The sequence below is a fragment of the Amborella trichopoda genome, chromosome 8 (genome assembly GCF_054954075.1).
Source record: "Amborella trichopoda isolate Santa Cruz 75 chromosome 8, AtrichopodaSantaCruz75HAP2 v2.0, whole genome shotgun sequence".
NCBI lineage: Eukaryota > Viridiplantae > Streptophyta > Magnoliopsida > Amborellales > Amborellaceae > Amborella > Amborella trichopoda.
In genome coordinates, this window is record NC_142343.1 from 21,302,241 (window position 1) to 21,326,262 (window position 24,022).

At 35.2% G+C, this 24,022-nt stretch overlaps 1 protein-coding gene across 10 annotated transcripts; it reads right to left on the reverse strand.

The window, feature by feature from the left end:
- Window positions 1-4,803: 4,803 nt before the first annotated feature.
- On the reverse strand, window positions 4,804-21,333 carry LOC18440504 (3-ketoacyl-CoA synthase 12). 10 transcript variants are annotated; one of them, XR_002282000.2, is made up of 5 exons: window positions 21,265-21,333; window positions 20,985-21,120; window positions 20,715-20,869; window positions 18,641-18,788; window positions 8,382-8,850 (listed from the first exon to the last, which is right to left on the reverse strand). XR_002282000.2 is itself a non-coding variant. In XM_088874454.1 (4 exons), the coding sequence occupies exon 4, from the start codon at window positions 6,565-6,567 to the stop codon at window positions 5,155-5,157; it is 1,413 nt and encodes a 470-aa protein (XP_088730580.1). In that variant the 5' UTR covers window positions 6,568-8,850; window positions 20,715-20,843; window positions 20,985-21,120; window positions 21,265-21,333; the 3' UTR covers window positions 4,804-5,154. The 10 variants fall into 8 exon arrangements, 8 of the variants coding, with proteins under 8 accessions (XP_088730580.1, XP_088730577.1, XP_088730583.1 ...); XR_002281999.2 differs by having other exon boundaries at window positions 20,985-21,116; window positions 21,228-21,333; XM_088874451.1 differs by lacking the exon at window positions 18,641-18,788 and having other exon boundaries at window positions 4,804-8,850.
- Window positions 21,334-24,022: the final 2,689 nt, after the last annotated feature.

Genomic DNA, 24,022 nt, shown 5'->3' on the forward strand with positions numbered 1-24,022 from the left:
ATGTCCTTGGCTATCTCGTGGTCTTGATTTCCACTCGCCTTGCAGGCAGTGGCATACATAGTCATTTGTTTCATAAGATCTAAGATTTGATTTCAGCCATGCCGTCTATATTCCAGTTTACTATAGATTTCCCTGAATAGGAGATCGAGGTAGAAATTAGGTCTTCTATTTGAAGATCTACTGGGGTTGGTCTAGGATAGTACATTCTGGTTTAGGATACTGGTCTAATTTTTCTCCCATAATCAATTTTATTAACTTCTAAGCTTTCTGTTTTAAAAGCTTTTTCTATATCAGAAATTTCTTGGCCAGGTACCTTTTGTAGGACTTGAATATCTCCTTCCTTGGCTTTAGAAGACTGACTTTTCTCTCTTTTATTGATTTTCAATTTTTCCAATCTTTTAACCAATTCATCGACTAATTCCCTATTGCCTTTTTTTTTCTTTATTCCTTGTAAGCAAAACTTTCTTGTTTCAATAGTTGGAAGAGGTTTAAATAGAACAGCCTCTTTTTGCTTACCAATTTTTTTATCTTCTGCAGTTGGTTTTAAATTATTAACTGCATTTTCTATTCTTGTAGCTTGCTTTCCTATTGTTTGGAGAAAAACATTTGTATAATTATTTTGATCAATAATATGTGGTATTCCTTCAAGCTTGGCCATATTATGTTTAAAGGGTGAAGCTTTAACTTCAATTTTCTTCCCGAACTTTTCTCCCTTAAGTTGGAAGCTAGTCTCAAGGGGATGAATAGACTCAATTGTCTCTCCTTTTGTTGTTTGAAAAGTCTGAAAATATTTTTCAACCGTATTTATTTCAAATTTTAGAATTTTTATTCCTTAGTCTTTAGCTATGTATTTTAACCATTTAAAGAATTTGACATTTGCCTTATGTCTTATCATGAACCTGTTAAATTTTAAATGGAAAGCATTCTGAAGAGGTTCTTTAAACTCTTTGAAGAACTATTCTCTTATTTGTCTATTTTCTTCAAAGAAAAAATCTTTTTGATCCATTATTTATCAATTTTGAATTCTTTTTCCTTCTGCACCACACATATATCAAAATCAAGATCAGAAGGTGTCGGTTCTCCTAATTCTGAAGATTCCGGAGTGTCTACTCTGTAGACTGGTTGTTGAACTTGGTTTGGAGTTCTATTGAGTCTTTCAATAATAGTTTTCCTATGAGTGGGTATTCTTTCATATTCAGATTGTGGAACTAAAGAGGTTGAACTTCTAGGAGGATCTCTAATATATGAATTATCAATCCTTAATGTAGTTCTTCTTGAAGATGGAAAACAGATTTCTATTTCTCTGTCAGTGTATTCTATTATTTGTTCTTGATATTTATTTTTAGGAACTTTAACCCAACACTCTGGTAGTCTTACCTGAGACCATGCCACTAATTTGGGTATGACTAAATTTGATTTTTCCATATTTGTCTGAAAAAATATAGTTTGTCATTTTAAATCCATTTGTCTGGCATTTGGGCATAAAGTATTCATTACTTTATAACAGATCCTATAAACAAATGTAAGGTTTTGAGAACCAGGGTTCACATCAAAACCTTGAGATTTTAGGTTTAGAGTTAGGACTTTTAACAGATTTGGATCGGTTAAGGCTACAGAGAAATTTGGAAAATAATTAAAGTATATTGGACCATTATATAGACTAGATTCGACTACTCCTAATAAAGAATCAGTGAATCTTTTGTGTCGGCTATCTCTTAAACAGAGTAGAACAAAATTATTTAATCTCGTTCTTGTCAATGGTTTGACAGCTATTTGAACTAATCCAATATGCAAATATTTATAATCTTTCTTTTTATGATCTTCGATCATTCTTTCTGAAAGTAATTGAAATTTGTCTTGAGTTTCCATAACAAAAATACTTTTTTCAATTGTTTTTATGGAAAAACTACTTTTGAAATCAAAAGTCCCCTTACTATAAACATCTGTTATAGGTACTTTTGGTATATTCCAATTTTGGATTTTTTTATCTATATTATCGATTATAACTTCTTCTCTATTATTAATACGAGGTGTATTATTAGTAGTAGTTGAAATTTGTCATTTTAGTTCGAGTCAACTGGAAACAGTCCCTACACTTTCTTGGCTCTTCCTGGCCTTAGTGATTTTTGGGTCACAGTGACTTTGAACTAATCCTACAGATTTCTCAAACTCTTACTTAATAGTTCAATTTTCTATTTTATATATATATATATATATATATATATATGGTAAAAGTTTATATAGAGCCGAGGCTCTAAACAATCAAATTTGAGCCTACCTCAAAAATTTCACTAGAAGAGGTTGTTTTGATGCCCAAATATCTTCAAATTGATCATCTCGACATCAAGAAGCGCAGACACAAGAAAAAACTGAATTCAAGTTTTGGAAATAGTGTATTTTGTAACGCATTTTTAGACCGTCAATTTTCAAGATTTTCAAGTTTTCATAGATCTATCGATCTACACTATTTTTTAAGCTTTAAACTTATAAATAAATATAAAAAGATATTTTAAGTCTATCACAAAGATTTCCAATATTGAAACCACATTTCTCGATACTATTTGAAAGTAGGCTCTAATTTGATTGTTTAGATCCTGGGCTCTATACAAACCGCACCCTCTGTGTATCTGTATGTGTTAGTGTGTGTGTGTGTGGGTACAGTTTGTATAAAGCCTAGGCTCTAAACATTCAAATTAGAGCCTACCTCTAAATAGTCTCAAGAAATGTGGTTTCAATACAAGAAATCTTTGTCATAGCCTTGAAAATTGACAGTCCAAAAATGCATTACAAAATACACTATTTCTAAAACTTGAAATTCACTTTTTTCTTATGTCCATGCATCTTGATGTCGAGATGATCAATTTGAGGATATGTGGGCATCAAAACAACCTCTTCTACTGGAATTTTTTACGTACGCTCTGATTTGATTGTTTAGAGCCTCGGCTCTATATAAATATATATATATATATATATATATATATATATATATATATATGGGTGCGGTTTGTATAGAACCTAGGCTCTAAACAATCAAATCAGAACCTACCTTTAAATAATGTCGAAAAATATGGTTTCAATATTGAAAATCTTTGTGATAGCCTTAATAGATATTTTCATATTTATTTATAAAGTTTAAAGCTTCAGAAATAGGGTAGATTGATAGATCTATGAAATCTTGAAAATTGACGGTCCAAAAATATGTTACAAAATATACTATTTCCAAAAGTTGAAATCCATTTTTTTCTTATGTCATCTTGATGTTGAGATGATCGGTTTGAAGATATTTGGGCATGAAAACCACCTCTTTTAGTTTAAATTTTTGAGGTAGGGTCAAATTTGATTGTTTAGAGCCTAGGCTCTATATAAACTTTTCCATATATATATATATATATGTGTGTGTGTGTATGTTGGACTCCTTGCTCTTAGTGGACTGCTTCATACTTAAAAACTCTTTAGCTATAAACAGGCCATTTGCATGCTAATTTTCCAAATTTTTAAGTCAAAAAATGTTAATTTCCAATTTTATCAATCAAAACAGCTAGCTGGTTTTCTGCACTAACAATAATATATACCTTTCTCATAATGAAGGATACGGTTTCAATGTGTCAGGACTATATAAATATAAGTCCCCTCTTAAAAATACATTTTTGATATGGATTTTGGATCTAATTTTCAAAAGAATATATAATCTCTAATGAATATATAAAAATAAACAATTTTAAAAAAAAATTAAAAAATAATAATTTTACGAAAAACATATTTAGACCTTCGTTTTAACTTTTTTTTTTTTTTTTGTGAGGACTTAACATTTGCATCCATCATTCATATGGACGTTATGTCTGCAATACATTTCCCTATCATTAAATTTTTAAACACCGCCAAACTAGAATCCCTATCAATCAACCAGCTGAAGAGTATTGTAATAGCGGCAACCATGGTAGACGGAAAGACCGGGTTCCACTCCTTATTTAGTGGGAAATGGTTAACGCTTCCACTATTACCAAAATTGACTAACAGAATTTATTACTTCAATTTACAACAAAAATCTCCTATTTTGGTATTCAAAATTTTAAATTTAGGAAATGCATTCATTTTCTATACATATCAAAACTTTATATTCTTTTATTGGGTAACTTTATATTCTTTTTTATGACAAAAGTAACCTCTCTTTCCATGTATATAGGAAAATTTTATCTTTGAACATCTTTTTTCAAATGATTGCAGTTTCTTTTCTTTTTTTTTGACAAACAGATGGTTGCAGTTTCTATAAGGCTTTTATAAAAAAAAAAAGTAAAGCGCAACCTCAAAATCTTGTCTAGAAATATTTTAGGCATAAGAAATCTCTAAGATGACTCTAAAATCTATTCCACCACTGAATATGAAATTTGTGACTAAAAAAATGTTATAGATCTTGTGGATCCATAAAAACTTGAAAATTGATACTAAAAAATAAGCATTGTTTTTAGTACTTGAAATCATAAATTTTTTTCCCAATCAAAATGATCAAAATCGAGATGATCAATTTGAAAATTTTTCCGACACCAAAACTATAGTCTTGAATTAAGGCATTATTTTTTTCCATATAACCTTGGTTTTATTGGTATGACCGTTACTAGAGAAAATAACGGATCTGAATTCAAATAACCTATCCTAATTGAGAAAATACGATGATGATGATGATTGCCTGGCCGCGTTTTAAACTTTTTCCTTTACAGGAGGTTAGGTCTGCCAGTACGTAAATAAGAAAAGGGAAAGCATGTGCACATGGAAGGAGAGAAAGTAAAGCTGTCGAAGCCGTACAAGAATCATAAACAACACGGTTTCCAATATAACCACCCAGCCATTACAAGAATCACTAATGAGACCCATGCACAGTACATAATGTCTTAAAAGAGAAGTAAAAAGGAAGGGGAGGGGCTGCTGGGATGGAGGGAAGGTGCTTGTCTCCCTCCCTGTAAAGAAAGTCTTCCCTTTCCATACTAACCCTAACCCTAAACCCCATACACAATATATAACTTTTCTTAACAGTGGTTGTTTCTTGTTTTCCTAATGAGCAAAGCAAGCAATCACAACTGATTATTACAGTTCTTGTTTTGGGTTGTTTTTGAAGAAGGTGAGTACTATTTATTATATTATATATTATTTTTACGAGCACTAGTAATTTTCTTCTCTATCTTTTAAGGCCTCTGCAAGCCTCTGCGGATCGGGGTTATTAATCCAACCATACTTCTCCAAGAAAGGGTTGACTAAGGTCTTTGCAGGGTACCTGTGCACACTGTCCTCCCACACGCTGAGGTCGCCCAGGTCTCGGACCACCTCCCACACACAACTGTTGCACTTGAACCCAGCCCCGAATGAGATTTGGAGCACCCTGTGTCCTTTCCTCAGCCTCTTCTTGGCCTCCATGTAGCTGAGGACATACCATAGGGAACTGGCCGACGTGTTCCCCCAACGGTGGAGCGTCATCCGGGATGGCTCCAGGTCGTAGTCGGTCAGCCCTAGGCTCTTCCCAACGGCATCTATCACGGCAGTTCCCCCGGCATGGAGGCAGAAGTGCTGCACTGCGGTCTTTAGGTTCACACTCACAGTCTCTTTGCTGCGCTTCAACAGATACCGAGCGACCAGATACCGCACTATCTCTGTGACTGGCAGTATCTTGGGTCCCAGTACGCTCAAGTTCTTGACAAAGGCTTGGGCTGCGGCTTTAGGGAGGTGCTTGCTGAGCTTGACTCCGGGGCACCCATCCTCATCCTCCATCTCGTATGCGCAATAGTGGGCTTGGTCATTCTCACCCATGTGGGTACGCACCAGGTTCTTGAGCAGGAACTTGGAGCAAACCCGGTCTGTGCTACGATTGCTGAGCATCATGGCACAGCAACCAGATCGGAAGAGGCAGTTGGCCAGCATCATGGACCTGTCAAGGCCAGAATACCAATTCATTGCAATGCTCTCACTGGTCACAACCACCGCCAGAGATTCAGTGTGCTGCTTGAACAAGTTTTCCACCAGGTTGATGGATATGACGCTCGCACTGCAGCCCATGCCCGAGAGATTGTAGGCCATTATGTCCTCCTTCATCTTGTACATGTTCACTATCCTTGCAGACAGAGAGGGGGCCGGCCATAGCAGCGCCACATTAACCACTAATATATCAACATCCTTCGGCGAGATGCCGGTTTTAGCAAAGAGTGTGTCAAGACATCCCTTGAAACACTCATCCATCTCATCGAGCCCGTCATTCAGAGAAACATTGTTTGGATTTCCAAAGCTCAAGCATCGTGGGGCGTAAGTCTCTTCGCTAATGCCCGAGCTCACGGTCATTTTGAGGAGGAATTGGCACTCATCAACACCAAGCTTCTTGTTCCGTTTGATGATTTCGCCACAAAGCTCAGTGTCAAGCATCCAGTCGTCCGGGGGCTTGAAGCAGGCATAGTCAAGGAGATAGCAGGCCTGGTTAACTCTTCTGGTGTACAGTTTCCACAAAAAGATGAGGCCATTGACGAGCAATGCCAAGAGGGATGCAAGAAAGATGGTATTCTCAGATGTGAATGAGGTGAGAGATTCCATAACTGCCTTTTGTTTCAGTCAAGAATCACAGCAAGTTGGAGAGAGAGAGAGAGATAGAGGGAGAAGAGGAGATGAAATTCTGGCAGTGCAAATATGAAGGAACATGAGAGTTTTTTATACCGTTGGCAGTGGGAAAAGGAGTATGGAAACATGTGCAGGGCAGACAGCCATTGATGGATCGATATTTGAGGGAGTTGGAAATTTAAGGATAGACAACCAATTCGATAGCAACCAACGTCCTTACCACTTTGAAATTCGTTCTATCTTTTTCCATCTACTACCTCAATTATAAATCCAAAAACCACACTTATTTTAAGTGTGGGGCATAAGTACATCGTCTAGAACACTGTACACAGTTGACATATCGAGGTAATCAATCAAAGTTAGAAATAAAAAAAGCCCAAAGCCATCCGCACCCACATGAGCATATTATCGATTCAGTACTCCGATAAAACCGTATCGCCAGTACCTTCTAGGACCCTAACTTTCATTTTGGGGTTACAACCCTCCTTGACAAAATGAAAAAGAGAAAAAGGCATCCTATGTATACTATTGAAGACCATTCAATTTTTTTTTTGAATAGTTAGATCTAAGTGCCACGGAACTCAAAATCTAATTGTTCTTAAGAATACTCATTATATGATTTTAAATTGAATCCTAAAAATTTCAAGACATTCCTCCTATACATATCATTTGCCCAAGTACACTTGCAGTGTGATCCAATTGGAGTACACAATGTGGGCCCTAAAAAGCATATATTAAGGTGTCTCACATAATAATATTAGTTTGTACAAAGCAGCCCCAAGAGGACGACACCGACACCGACACCGACACCTCTCTCTCTCTCTCTCTAAAACCATAAACACATTTTCACCGAATTCAATCCAGAAAAAGAAATGGGAATGTTTGCAATAAGACTATTTTTTATACAAGGTGATCACAATTCCTTACAATCATCCGATGTGAAATTTCATAGTTTGAATGTGTCACAAAGATCGAAAAAATTTCTTTCGAAGTTTTAGCTTAATCTAGAATAATTGCTGCCACCTAATAATACATCCAATGGTCAAGATTAATGTGACCATCTTGTATTACAGGCAAATGATCTCATTCTAAATTTTCCCAAAAAAAATACATATTCATCAAAATATGTTGTAAAGGCAAATGATCTCATTCTATATTTTCCCAAGAAAAATACATATTCATCAAAATATGTTGTAAAGGCAAATGATCTCATTCTATATTTTCCCTAGAAAAATACATATTCATCAAAATATGTTGTAAGCGCCTCCCTAATTTCCCATATTACAAGAAGAATACAAAGCAAAATTACATGGGACGGCCCCAGAGTGGAACATCATTAATTCATGAGATTGAATACATCCACCGTCAACGGGATACACCAACCCAAGTTGGGAGATGGAGATCAAGGGAGGGTCGGAACTCCCCTCATCCCACCCACCCATTAGAACAAAATTGAATTCAACCTACCTTCACCAGTAATGAATGCAAGAAGAGCGGTGGTCCAATCCTTTTTCCATGCTATCATTGTGAAGAGTTAATAATATGAAACAAGGAATTTAATAATAGGGGACCCTCATTTTTGTGTAGCTGTATCTTAAACATCCATCAAAGCTGAACCAAGGTAGAAACCAGGTAAAACCTTAGCCAATGTTATCAACATTTTTTAAAAAAAAAAGCTTCATCATCATCCGAGTCTTATCCCAACTATTTGGAGTCGGCTAATTTTAAAAAATTACATAAAAAAAGCTTAATAATCAGTTAAAATATAACCCCTACTAATGAAATCCTTCTAATCAAGAAATCAGATCTTTAAGAGTTCAATATGGAATTCAATCCCTACTACAAGACTAATCTACGATAATACATCTTAGTGGTTCTCAATTCCTATCTTACATTAACAGCTCAATGTAAGAACTTGTCCAAGAGGAATGATTCACCTAGGCGAACCTATTGATCAGCTCTGAATATGCGTGGTTGGCACTTAAAAGCAAGGTCCCACCCAAGGTAATTCTAACTTGAAAAAAGGGTGAAAAATTTCTCAAAATCTCATTGCTCAAGGAGAGATGGACAAAAATAGTTTATTTACCAAAAAAGGGACCATGTGATGCCAGATTATGAATCTCAGTGAGGCAATATACAAACAAACCCATTCTAGAGAACTAGGATAAAATCAGAACCTGCGACCTACATGTTGATTGCATACTTCCTCATGGGAAAGTACATCTTCTGCGTCTTCTCACATTCTGTCTTCAGAGAAGCCTGCCAAGACAAATAGCACTTAATGTCAACAGAACCAAGATTCTCGGCTTCTCGGCATAAAGAAGCATGACCACATATGTGGGTGCTCAAGCAAAATGATAGATTAGTGCAACAAAGCAAATGATTGATTGCTGCAGAGAGAGAGAGAGAGAACAGTGGCCTATATGATACGATTGTACAAAAGCGAGATCATATGACTGTCCTTGAGAGATATTTACATATGCAGAAATACAAAACTATGGGGGGCGAAAAGAAAAGGAAAAATAATGATTGATGTCAAGGTCCAAATACACTTTAAAATATGTTACACATCACATATAATGCTTGTATATTCCAAAAAAAATTATAATGCCGTATATATCACAAGTGAGGTGAAGGAAAACAGAGGTCCAGAACAGTATTTGAACCTTCTAAACCAAAAGAGAAAAGAAAATGAATAAAAAAAATAAGACGAGGGATTTTTCTATAATGCAAAAAAGACCCACTTGTTTGAGGGCCCCACTGGGTGCTCCCTCAGTAAATCCAGGAGGTAGGGCATGGGCATTGGTTTCCATACTTCTATTTTTCATGGGGGCCTTTGGTCCATCAAATGAGGCCGAGATATAGGGCCTGCTAAAAGGACTCAAACTGGTCAATCAGGCCCGAGGTTCCTCAGTGGTCGCCAAGGGGCCGAGATTCCTCAGTGGTGGCCAAGGGAGACTCACAGAACATCATAAATTGTGACACCATGTCCTCAATGTGCCTTGTGGAGAACGTGTTTGATGAAATTTACAAGATCTGTGGATCCATTCAAATGTCATTCAGGCACACCTACCAAGAGGCTAGTTTATATTTTTGAAAATATTGAGAGGCCAGTTCACTAGCAGATAGCCTCGCCAAAGAGGTGACTTCCCAAACCATTTTTTGCGACTAATCTGCCCCAAGTGTAGAGGGGAGTTTATTTGTGGTTTTTGTGGTTTTGATCAGTATACTTTTTGAACCCTAAGTAAGCTTCCCTATTGTACAAGCAACCAGATTGTACATTTAAAGTACTATCAAATGGCACCTTTTATCACAGAAGAACAAAAAAAAAAACTGGGGGACCCCTCGGTAAGTTATCTATTAGACATGAGGAACGCCACACCAAAAAGAAACAAAATTTCTTTGCAAAGCATATGGATCTAAGTATTTGATAGGGCAAGATGCCTCTTATTTCTTAATTTTTCTTATTAAATGTTAGGGATATATTTTTTGAAATTTCTAGGGTCATATTTTTAGGATTTTTAAGGCTTTTTTTGGGGTTCTAGGGCTTTTTTATATTTTTAGGATATCAAGAGTTGCTTAGAAAAGTAATTAGAGTGCTTATGGAATTAAAAATATCATTGCGAATTTTGATTTAATTAGGGCTTCTATTTCAATTAGAATTAGGATTTCTAGGACTCTTAAAGTATGAACCTTTATTATAAATGGGGGTCTACGTAGAGAATTTAGGATAGGGAGTTGAGTATGGAGCTCATATGTCAAAAAAAACAAAAAAAGAGTATGGAGTTGATTATTGGATTTTCTTCCCTGCAAAATTCTTTCTACATCACGTGGTATCAAAGCCAAGGATTTGTGGTCAGCAAGGGCAAGAATCTTAGATCAAGTCTAGGATTGCTGAACTCAGACCAAGATAGGCCAAGATAGGCTGATCTCAGCCCCAAAATATGCAAATTTAGTCTAGGGTTTACTGAGCCTAGAACTTGCTGATTTCAGCCAAGGGTTTGCTAATTTTCTGCCTAGGGTTTGTGATGTCGATGAACCCATGACAGCAAGAAGGGGACGTGGAAGGGGGGCTCTACCTTGTGATGCCAGAGATGAAAGAGTGAAAATCTAGGATGTAAGCTAGGCAGCTTACACAACAACTCGCAGGCATCACTCATGGGAAAGACAATGATCATTCCACCCAAGAAGACGTCAAATACAAACTTTTCAATGCCATGCTATGCATGATGAGTCTAGTGAGGAGGAAATTGATACAAGACATACACATGAGGAATATCGCTCTAGGGTTTTCGATTTGAAGGTGGACATTCATGATTCAGAAGAGCATAAATTGACTCAAGAAAGAGGTATTCTCGCTGCTTGTGAGTATAATTTGTCTTGTTATATGGAAGAGACCAACCGTGGAGAATCTTTATTTCCATCAAGTTGTTTCCAAAATCAGCAAGTTGCAAACTGGGATTCATCACTAATCTTCGACTAATTCATAGATTAAGAACAAGATCATTTAGAATATATGATCTATGATGATGAACAAGATTTCGAGGAGAATCAATATGGGAAGTTGTTACTCATCTCAAAGATGCACCCATGGCTAAATAGACTGAACTTAAGGCAATTTCGACAGGTTTATTTTGCTAAATTGAGGGAAATCCAACAAGTTTATTTGGCTGAAACAAACACTATTGACATATAATAACCCTTTCCTCGAGGGTATCTCAAAACTGTTCATGAAAAATATCAAACAATTTCAAAGCCCCAGTCTCGATGCATAGTCGTCATGTTTTGATAGGGCCAATAACTCACAAGTCGGCCAATAACTCACAAGTACAAGGATTTGAACCACAATACTCAGGTTGAAGAAGGTTGCAGGACCAACACAAAATTCTTCTTAGCCTAATTCAAAACTGGAGGATGAGTTTTCTCCAACCAAGAGATTATGATGCAGGACAAGATGTCTCTTATGTTTTCATTTTTTCTTATTAAATCTTAGGGATGTATTTTTTAAATTCTCTTGAAGTTTTTTAAGGAGATCTAGGATTTTTTTATATTTTTATAATTTTAGGAGTTGTTTAAAAAAGTAATTAGAGTGCTTATGAAATTATTTGTTTTATCAGGGGTAAAAATGTCGTTACGAATTTTGTTTTGATTAGAGGTTCCATTTTAATTATAATTAGGATTTCTTGGGCTCAAAATAAGGTTTTTTATTACACATGGGGTTCTATATAGAGAATTTTGGATAGAGAGCTGGTATGGAGATCTTTTTCTCGTTTAACCATTGCAAAGCCATTAAAATATAGCTTGTAGGCTTTCTCTTTATTATCCAATCAATAAATAAACGGATTTTCTTCCCCATGAAAATCTTTCTGCATCATGATCATATCTTAGAAGCATCTACACTACCATAAACTTGGTACTAATTCGCAGACCAATAATCCATTTGCATTTCTGAATATAAGTATAAATATACTTCCTAAGATTTCTACAAAACATCCCCACATTATGTACTGAACGAAAAAGCACTATTTGGATAGCCAATAACTTATACTTGTTGGTAATGAGAGAGTGGCAGTAGAGCATATACCATTGCTTGATGTCAACCAGCCCAGTTGGTACTCTTACATTAAATACAGTTCAAGAACGAAATTTGACGCCACTCAATAACCCTATAGTGCCCAACATGCCATAATTTCTTTTCTCCATGCCACTACAACACCAGACTGAAAAAGGGCCAAAATGACATTGTATTTGTTGATACACATCACAAGTATAGCAGGTTTCCTATTCCTAAACAATTATTTGTAAATTTCTATTGTAGAATTATTTTAAATAAACTATGCCTAAGCACTTAAAACGATAAAATTATATTTTAACCTTGCCAATAAGTTAAAACGAGAAGGCATTTTAAGGTCTTGTATATTATAGACAAGCTCTAATGGTATCCACCATCCATTCTCAACAAAGATGTAGGACCATAGTTACTGGGATCAGGATTAGGACAGATTTGGGATCGGATCAAAAGCAAGGGATTGTGGATGGCTAGAAGGTCTCTAGGTTTGGGATCTCCATCGTACACCCCAAGATCCCAATTTGTTTGGGAGCTCGATCCCAACTTCTAGAGATCAAATGATTAGTTCTATAGGTCCAATCTCCATATGGTTAAAAATGAGATCCTCAAGGGAACTTAACTACGGTTCCTAGGTCAGGAGTGTAGTCCATATAATACGCTTAAATAATTGACGAATTCTTTAAAAATCAATATTTTACTAAGGAAAGAAAGAAATCCAATCATTTTATAATAATTTAATATTTTTGTGTTCCTCTGAGTGTAGTTTATATTCTAATGAAAAAATAAGGTTAAGGAAACTGAAACTTCATAAAAAAACTTAAGAATATCAAATCATTATATAATAGTTTAATTTTACATTCTTTTCTTTGAGTACAGTTTATGACTTTATGAAATGTAATCACAATCATGGCCATCCTTTTTCATTGAATAAAAAAGCATTAAGATAAGTATGAAGTTGAAGCCCAAGGTAACTCATGACCTATTAAGGAGGCCGACATGGGCAGTATAGTCTACCATCATCTAAAATGATGTCTATAAACAAAACATGTAATACCACTCACAAAAAAATTACTGAAAGAGTTAACTGATTATGCAAAAACAAAATACTTGTTATTTAGCATTAAGTTGAAGCTTAAGGTTCTAACACGTGACCTATTAAAGAGGCCAAGTGGAACTTTAGAATAAACCATTAAGGGCGTGTTTGATTGCTCGAAGGTAAACGTTCCAGGGAAATTCTTCTTTGCTGGGAAGAAAGAAGTTATTGCAAGGAAGTACTGGGTGTCTATGTTTGATAATCTGATGGAATGTTAGTGCGTGTTTGATAATCTAATGGAATGTTAGTGCGTGTTCTAAACTTTGAGGGAGGAAGATGGAACTTCCTCATTTTCATTCAACTTCAGTGTTTGATGCACGAAAGTGATACAGTAAACAAAAGTTCCTCCTCAACTACCATAAGCCATCGCCCCTTAACAAAAAACTTCTATCTAAAACGACAGAAATTACACCCTCGAAGAGGGCTTCTTTCCTCATGAACCCTACTAACGCCATCATCCTCACTTCTTCGACACCCTCACGCCGCTGCACTCCACACCTTTGCCTCCACCTCCTCAACGACTGCTCCTCATCAGGTACCACTCTCTCTCTCACTCCAACACCTCTATTCTTTACAATGATTTTTGTTTTAAAAGGGGTTTCTCTCTCTAAATCTCTCCTTAATTTTGCATGGTCTTTGAAGGGTGAAGCTCCATAACCATTCCCTTTGGATTCGAGATTTTTCTCAGAGGTTACGGATTCCCATTGTATTTATCTATTTTTTCTCCTCTTTCTCCATGATTTTGCATGATCTAATGTGGTTGATTGGGGGGAAATTGGGGTTTTTAAGGTGGTTTGCATCCACTATGATAGTTTGCCCTGGAAATTCTTCTTTGCTGGGAAGAAAGAAGTTATTGTAAGGAAGTTCTGGGTGTTTGTGTTTGATAATCTGATGGAATGTTAGTGCGTATTTGATAACTAAAAGTTTGAGGGAGGAAGATGGAACTTCCTCATTTTCATTCAACTTCAGTGTTTGATGCACGAATGTGATACAGCAAACAAAAGTTCCTCCTCAACTACCATAAGCCATCGTGCCTTAACAAAAAACTTCTATCTAAAACGACAGAAGTTACACCCTCGAAGAGGGCTTCTTTCCTCATGAAACCTACTCACGCTATCATCCTCACTTCTTCGGCACCCTCAGGCTGCTACACTCCACACCTTCGCCTCCGCCTCCTCCTCCTCCACCTCCTCAATGACTGCGCCTCCTCATCAGGTACCACACTCTCTCTCACTCCAACACCTCTATTCTTTGCTGTGATTTTTGTTTTAAAAGAGGTTTCTCTCTCTAAATCTCTCCTTAATTTTGCATGGTCTTTGAAGGGTGAAGCTCCATAACCATTCCCTTTGGATTCGAGATTTTTCTCAAAGGTTACGGATTCCCATTGTATTTATCTATTTTTTCTCCTTTTTCTCCATGATTTTGCATGATCTAATGTGGTTTGATTTGGGGGAAAATTGGGGTTGTTAAGGTGGTTTGCATCCACCATGATAGTTCACGGTTTTCGGGTCTTTAGTTACATAGTAGGCTTTCGGATTTGGTTGTTGATTTGGGCATCAAAATTTGGAATGCTTAAAAGATATAAGCTATTTTGTTAACGTTTGGATTCATGCGTAGGTAATTAAATTGCTTGATTAATAGGCATGAGAAAGCATTTTAGAGAAAGAGATGAATTGGGGTGGTGCACTTTCGAGAGTTAGGTCTTTTATTCTACCCAAGTAAGGCCTATTTTTGGAGATCAAAGATTGGGATTGTCTATGTTGGCGTTATTTGAAGAACAAATGTAGTTGTTGTCAAAAACTAAATGAGGTCATGCTCTATTCTATTCTTTAAAATTCGTTATAAAACCTACTGATTAAGACCAAACGAGGTCATATTCTGTTGTGTTCTTTTTAACTCTGTACACATCTCCACCTAGATTTATCTACAGCTGGAAATGCACATATGCCAGTGAATTAGAGAAGTAAATAGAAGTTATGTCTTATTTATGAAAGGGAGAGGAGAAGCTAGCATATGCTATTTGTCACATCGAAGTGATTATTGTAAGAAGCCTCACTGTTGTAGCTCATACAATTTTTCTCCTTGTATCGATGAAATCAATTCTTGGCCTGGCTAATTCAATCACACCTAGGTTCATTTGATTTCATTTACAGTTTAATTTCTTTGCACTGTCATGACTTGTCTTGCAATTACTGTTGTGTTCCATCATGTTCTTTGTCCATAAATAGTCATAGGCTCATAGCCTTTGAACTGAGTCTTCTCTCTATTCTCTGTTCTGGTTAATTCATGAGTTTGGGTGGGCTTGCATGTTAAGAATATGAAATTTGATTAATGTGTTCAAACGTTTGGTTGTGATGAGCTTTTTTCTTTGTTAGTGTGTTTAGAAGTATTTGGATGATTAGGAAGATTTTTGTGGTATATTTAGCTATGTAATTGACTTTCCTTTTGAAATTTAAGTGGGAAAAAGTTGAAATTAAAAGTTTATTTTTCTCTTACAAGAAAAGTATTGTATTTGACATTGTCTTTACAAGTTAAGTATAAATATTTTGTTGTTAAAGCTTCGTGTTTCCTAGTTCTAGTTTTGTGTTTTGATTTATTATTATCATTTGTAACGTAGAAGATGTTTCCTCCTTTGTCATAGATTTGTTGTATGTTTGTATGGTGCATGATTAAAAGTATGTATACTCCGGTGCTAAAATCTTGTGTCCTTAGTTTAGTACTGAATTGTTATGTCACCAAGTTATTTGCAGTGGTTGGCTTTGTGGTCTATAATGCTTTTCATATATATAAATGCAGTGTCACGTTTTCGGTTATTATATGACAGCTTGTATGGCATTTTTAGTCTCTTTTTCATGTTATATACATTTTCACTTGCTTACTAGGAAAATGCAACAGAGCTGCAAGTTTAATGAGTTTCTTGTTTTTTAAATACAGCGGAGTTCATGCCAAAATAGTTTGTGCATGGACAAGAGTACATGAACACTGGTCCACTCAATATCAGATAATGTAATTTTGATATCTCTTACTGCAACTCTCTTGCAATGCTTTTTCTTCTAGGTTTCATGTGAGTTAATTTGTCTAAGTAATGAACTTGCTAGTAGATATAAACATGCATGACTAGATTCTATGATTGTTTCTTTTCTTTCTTTTTTTAGTTTCACTTAACACTCCATCTTTTGGTTTGGGCTTGTTTTATTTTGTTATTCAATCAATCCTTAGCATATTTAATCGAGTTTCAAATGATAAATTGTATAAATTACATTGGAGGATTGCCTTGTGATTTTGAGGGACTTTAGCTACATATATATGTGTGTGAGTGTGTATGTGTGAGACCCTACAAAACACAACATACATGATGAAGGCATGGAGCCCTAGTAATCACAAATTAATAATTAATAAAAAGTCTGTCGTTTCCTCTGAAGGGTATGGACATTAAAAAATGTATACAAATGCATTAGTATTTGTGATGAATAGGGCTCTATCCCTTCATCATGTATGTTATGTTTGTATGGTCTCATACATACACACTCACACTCACACACATATATATATAGCTAAAGTTCTCCAACATCACGAGGCAATCCTCCAATATGTTTTATACAATTCATTCAACCTCTCCCAATATTGCATACATCATTTTAGGCTATCTCAAAACCTTCGAAACTTGAATAAAAATGCCAAGGACTGATTGAATAATAAAATAAAACAAGCCCACACCAATTAATGATTCATACAAAACCTGAATATTCAAAAGATGGAAAGTTTAGTGAAACAAAACTAAAAAGCAAAAAAAACAAAAACAATTGTAGAAACTAGTCATGCAGGTTTATATCTACTAGCAAGTTCATTGCATAGACAAATTAACTCACATGAGACCTAGAAGAAAAGAAGTGCAGTGAGAGATAACAAAAATACATTCTCTCGTGCTTATTAAACCAATAAGGCCATATATTGAGTGGACAAGTGTTCATGTATTCTTGTTCATGCACAAACTATTTTGGAATGAACTCTATTGTATTTAAAAACCAAGAAATTCATTAAACCTGCAGCTCTTTTGCACTTTTCCTAGCAAGCAAGCAAGCTCATATTCAAGCATTAATCAAATTTCATATGGATGATTCCTGAGTTAGCTCAGCGAGTTTTTGAAATCCTACTCTTTATATAGACTCTATCATATAGATGATTCCAATAGCCCCAACTCTACACACTTAATCAACCAGCCCCCCTGTAAAACCCTAATATGAAATAAAACTTCATGGATAATGAAGACATGGAAGAAAATTTCACCAAAAACAAGAAGAATGGATGATCAATTGAATGGTACTTTGAACCTTATCTAAATGCATAAAGAGCCTAGCTGGTTATGCTTATTTAACTACTTAGTGTGAATGTTTCGACATCCTTACATTCAATGACCCAAAAAATGAAAAAGAAAACTCATAATGATGTAAGTGAATTCAATGAATCTGATGCAAAACAAATTTATTTACAAAGAACAAATTTAATAATGTATATAACATGAAAAAGAGACTAAAAATGTCGTACAAGCTGTCATATTGTAACAAAAAAAGCGACACTGCATTTATATATCTTAAAAACAAGATAGACCACAAAGCCAACAAATAACTTCGAGACATACCAATTAAGCACTAAACTAAGCACACAAGACTTTGGCAACGGAGTATACATACTTTTAATCATGCACCATACAAACATATAACAAATCTATGACAAAGGAGGAAAAGAAAGCAATCTTTCATCTTACAAATCTGAAAGTGTGCAAATGATAATAATAAACCAAAAACACAAAAGTAGAACTAGGAAACACGAAACTTTAGCAACAAAATATATTTCTTTAACTTGTAAACACAACGTCAAATCCAGTACTTTTCTCCTAAGAGAAAAATAAACTTTTAATTTCAACTTTTTCCCAATTAAATTTCAAAAGCAAAAGTCAATTACATAGCCAAACATACCACAAAATTCTTCCTAATCATCCAAAAACTTCTAAACACACCAACAAAGAGAAAGCTCATCACATCGAAACTTCTTAACACATTAATCAAATTTCATATTCTTAACATGCAAGCCCCTCCAAACTCATGAATTAACGAGAACAGAGAATAGAGAGAAGACCCAGTTCAAAGGCAATGACTATTCATGGAGAACAAACATGATGGAACACAACATTAATTGTAAGACAAGTCATGACAATGCAAAGAAATACTGAGACTACTATTAAACTGTAAATACAATCAAATGAACCTAGGTATGATGGAATCAGCCAGACCAAGAACTGATTTCAAGGATACATGGAGAAAAATTGTATGAGCTATAACAATGATGTTTCTTGTAACAATCACTTCCATGTGACAAATAGCATTTACCTAGCTTCTCCTCTCCCTTTCATAAATAAGACATGACTTCTATTTACTTCTCTAATTCACTGGCATATGTCCATTTCCAGCTGTAGCTAAATCTACGTGTAGATGTGGACACTTTGATCTCCACCATAAACGAAATTTTTTACGTCTCCTATTTATAAGAGGGCAATAGGCTTTTTAGAATGAATTAAAAAGAACACAACAGAATATCTCTCAAAAAAAAAAGAACACAACAGAATATGACCTCATTTGGCTTTATTCATTAGAGAGCAGTAGGTTTTATAACGTATTATAAAGAATAGAATAGAGTATGACCTCATTTTCTTTTCGATAACCACAACTACATTTGTTCTTCAAATAACGCCAGCATAGACACAATCCCAATCTTTCATCTCCAAAAATAGGCCTTACTTAGGTAGAAGAAAAAAACTAACACTCAGGAGTGCACCACCCCAATTCATCTCTTTCTCTAAAATGCTTTCCCAAGCCTATTATTCAAGCAATTTGATTACCTACGCATGAGTCCAAACATTAATAAAATAGCTTATATCTTTTAAGCATTCCAAATTTTGATGGGGGTGGGGTAAAGGGAACCCAACACCCTTTCTTGCATGAATGTTCATGCTCCAATCTCTTTCAAAATTCACCCACGTGTAGTTGTCTATCCTCTATCGAATCCAAACATTAAATTCAACAAATAAAAAAAAAATGAAACTCACATATTCACGAGTTTTTCCTTTTTTCCCCCTGAATAGGTTTTGGCCAAAGTTCATATCTATATTGTTGCTTTAAAGTCAGGATTACAATAATATATTGTTTTAATGATTTTCCCCTTTTTATTTGCCCTATCTTTTCCGATTTTCCCCGAATCTTTAGGTACTTTTTTAGCCGTTCTTTAAAACTCGCTTGCAGAGTTGACTCACTCCAAGAACTCAACGAGTCCAAGAGCGAGTCCCCCCTGGTTTTAAAACACTGACCACCAACATAATCCTCTAAGGATGTGTGTCATCAAGGAAAAGAAATTCCCATCAATCCAGACTCAATAAGATTACATGATGATACCCTGTAGCTGTCCAAGATCTGTAGTCCACCTTTTTAATTGAAGGACCAAATTGGAATTTCACAAGCCAACTTTAAGAACATTAAGTATACAGCAACAGTGACGTATCTTTACCAGGGGAGACAACAAATCAAAAAGTTATACATGAAGGGATAGGGCAACAAAGGGTATCTTTGTCAAAAAAATTGGACAACACAAACAAAGGACTGTAAAAAAACCATGAAAACAAAGATACCGGAAAACACATTCAAGTTTCTTAGGTGCATTGTGAGTTTAAGATTCGTAGGCTGATGACACCCTTCAAAGTGGGCTCAAACTCAGCCAAGGTCATTCCCTAATTCAGAAAAAACTAGGAACTATAAAGGAGCTGAACACATCATCTACCCCTGAACCTTCCAAAGCAGATGCAACCTTCCAAGTTGCATCTCCTTTGCGAGAAGTTGAACACATCATCTGCTCATCAAAGAAGGTAGTATGACTACCTTATCAACTTAGTTTTCCGTGCTCATGGGAAAAGAGGTTCTTCGACGACATCAAAAAAAATCAGAAAAAAGAAAAAGAAAAATGAAATCGGATAACAGTTGTGAACAAAGGTAAACACCTCAAGAGGTTCTTCGACGACATCAAAAAAAATCAGAAAAAAAGAAAAAGAAAAATGAAGTCGGATAACAGTTGGGAACAAAGGTAAACACCCCAGTTGAGTGGCGCCACATAGTCACATATTGTTTGCTTAAAAACCTTCTCAACCACAAACTCAAAACATGCATGATGTGACCTTTTTCTTTTTCTTTGCCTATTCAGACCCTTTCTTGCTATTTGCATTTGATACGCTAACGCTTAATGAAGCTCGTAATTAAAAAGACAAGACAGCATAACAGTGGTACAAAAATTAAAACAGATGAAGAAAAAAACTGAAATGAGCACTGTTTTATTGAGAAAAATCCGTTATGCACACAAATAAAACAAGCAGAATAAGGAAAACAAATGATAGAACCAAGTTGAGCGAGTAGAGAGTACCTGGTGCTTGGTTAGGCGCCGCCTGATGGCACGGGTCTTCTTTGGCCTTAAATCGAGGGGCAGCAACTTCTTCTTCTTGTACGCTTCCCTCAACGCTGCCTTCTGCTTCTGCGAAATCACCTTCAAAACCTGAGCAACTGAAAGCCTCAGTCTTTCTGTACAAATCAGAAACCCCAAATCAAAACAAATCAACCAATTGGGATTGCCCCAAAATCTGCTGTCAAAATAAGAAAAGAAAAGGACAAAAACCATTTGGAAGCTTGGGCTTACATCTTGGAGAGCTTGTTGGGAGCCCCTCTTGTGACTTTTGCAACCCTAAGCAAGGAAAGCTCTGCCTTGAGGTCCTTCAACTGGTTCAGAAGTTCTGCCTTGCTTTTGGCCCGAAGCTCGTGAACCTTGACCCTAGCTATGAACAAAAACAACAACCACAAGGAAGGTCAAAACACCACCATTTGAAGATAAAAACTTAGCATTCAATCTCAAAAACCACCAGTTGAAGGTAAAATTATCCACCTTCCAGTTGGCAAGTTACAAAAGAGGATCTCCTCACCCATGGTGCAGATAGTGGAGTTGCTTCGTGCTAAACTTCACTGCAGAATCCCTCCTCTTGCTGTGGACGCTTTGCCTGTTTGCACACGTGAATGGAAGAATTGGATTACGAATTAAGGGCAAGCTTTGGACGCCATTCTGAATACACACTGAGATGTCGCAATATCCCTCGTCTACTTTTTTTTATTTTTATTTTTTTAATTTTATGCGTCCACTCTTCTCTTAAATTCACACCGGTAAAAATATATTAAAAAAAAAAAATTTTAATAAAATAAAATAATCAAAATATCTTAAGATGTTTTAATTATTTTATTTTATCGAAAACATTTGTTTAATATTTGTTTTAGGTGAACTCTATTTAGACAATGACACATACCGAATTTTATATTCATATAATTTGTAAAAAAATTTAAAAAATACTCTGAAACTTTGGATCTAGATCAAATAAGCAGTAGTTATATATATATATATATATATATATATATATATATATATATAACATATATAAGGGTACAGTTTGTACAAGGTGTCTACCTTATACTGTGCAAATAAGTTTATCTAAGGGTACAGTTTGTACAAGGTGTCTACAAGGTGTCTACCTTATACTGTGCAAATAAGGAGCACGTCTAAATTTTATCGAGAGCTGTCGTTCGGGAATGAAAAACCTCACAATGGCTTGAAAGTCCTTGTTAATAATAATTATCAAATTTAAATTTTTAAACATTATACAGATTAACATATCTATGAATATTTGAAATATTAAAAATAGACCGTCCAAATAACTTGTTATAAGATGCCCTATCTTTAATATTTTAAATTCTTTTTCCTTTATATCCATACATCGAGAGGTGGTGATGATCAATTGGAAAGTTTTTCAAATGAAAAACATTGTTTTCTACTTACTTTATAGGTTCACTCTATTTCTATAGTATAAAGTTGCGGGCAAGCTTTCTATGCTTTTTCTACAACATAAAACTTATATACTTCACCTTATCTAACCATCCATTCTAAATGGGGGTTAAGATTGCCCCAATCACAATGTCACGTCTCTACATTATTTTATTTTTAGTTTTTTTTTATAAACTATTTTGGCACCAAATTTTGGACGTCAAATGCCTCATTAAACTTGCGTTAACGAAAAATATAAAAAAATATTTCTGGTAAAATAAATAACCAAAATATCCCTAAAAGATTTAAGGGGTATTTTGGTCATTATATTTTATCAAAAATTTATTTTTAATATTTTTTATAGGTGCGCCCCAATGAGAAGATGGCACATACCAAATTTTATATTCATAAAATTTGTATAAAAAAAAACTAAAAATAAAATACTTTGAGACGTCGGATCTAAGGTCAAACGGTGAGTGGCTCTCTTGATCAAAATTGAACGGTTGGATGGTTGAGGAAGCATAAATCTTCTATGTTGTAGAGGAAGTATATAAACCTTTGCCTAAAGTTGCAGCCTTATATAAACTTTTTTCTTGATCAAAATGTCCATTCATAATGATTATGAGTCAGATTCATTGTAATTGTATATGAACTGGGAATGTGTAAAAAAATGTTAAAGAGCATACATACTAGAGAGTATAGACAAGACTATCATGGGAGCAAACCATCCATTAGCTCCCTTTAGTAGAAAATATACTTGAAAGGATGTTTTTTTAGATACGAAAATTTAGGATTGAAAAAAAAAATTTCCAACTTTGGGACATTATCTTTTGAGGCTCCATAGAGTGTTTATTAAGTAGCTCCCTTTAGTAGAAAATATACTTGAAAGGATGTTTTTTTAGATACGAAAAATTTAGGATTGAAAAAAAAAATGTCCAACTTTGGGACATTATCTTTTGAGGCTCCATAGAGTGTTTATTAAGGATACATCTCAAAATTCAGGGCCCTAAAAACATCCTTATGTAGACTGAGGGAATTCTTAGAAAAATTTAATTTTGAATTTTAAGAACCACATTAAATCCAGTGAATCATAGTAAACCCACTAGAAATGTCCCAAAATTACCTAAAACTTATCCCAAGACATAGTAGACCCCAAAGGCTTTCCAACGTACCAATAATCATCTAAATCCGATGCACTATTTGAAAGTTGAAGCTTATGGAACATTGTCTAGCCAAAATGACGAACAAGCCCTTTGGCACTAACCTCTGCGGGTTGCGTATGGGTTCCACGAGCCGCGAACATTCACACCGCCCACGGGCCGTGTGATTCATCGCACCTCTCGCAGCCCATCAGGCCCAGAGGCGGTGCAATCTTCTAAAAGGCATTGAATAAAATCAAACTAAGTTGGTTTTATAACATAATAAACTCATAAAATAACCAAAATACCCTTCTCCTTGCTCCTAGGCTAAATCTATAAATACCCCATTAAACAAATCTAGAAAAAAATATGAAAAACATTAAAAAATAGCTGAAAATTTAGAAAATTAGAAAATAACTAGAAATTCCCTAGAAAATCATAGAATTTACGAAAAGCCTAAAAATATCATAGAAAATTATGAAAAATCCTTAAAAACCCAATAAAATACTGTAAAATAATAGGAAAAACTAGGAAGCTCGTAAGAGCCTAGAAAACTATAGAAAACCATCATCTTTCTTAGAAATCTTTGCCAAAATCTTATACTTAGGAACCCTAAGATCTTTCTCAACTCTAGAACTTCAAATCTAGGATATCCAATCTAATTTATAGCAATTACCAACAACAAAGAGAATTTTAAAAATGGAGATGGTGGCGAATGATGGCCTGATTCGA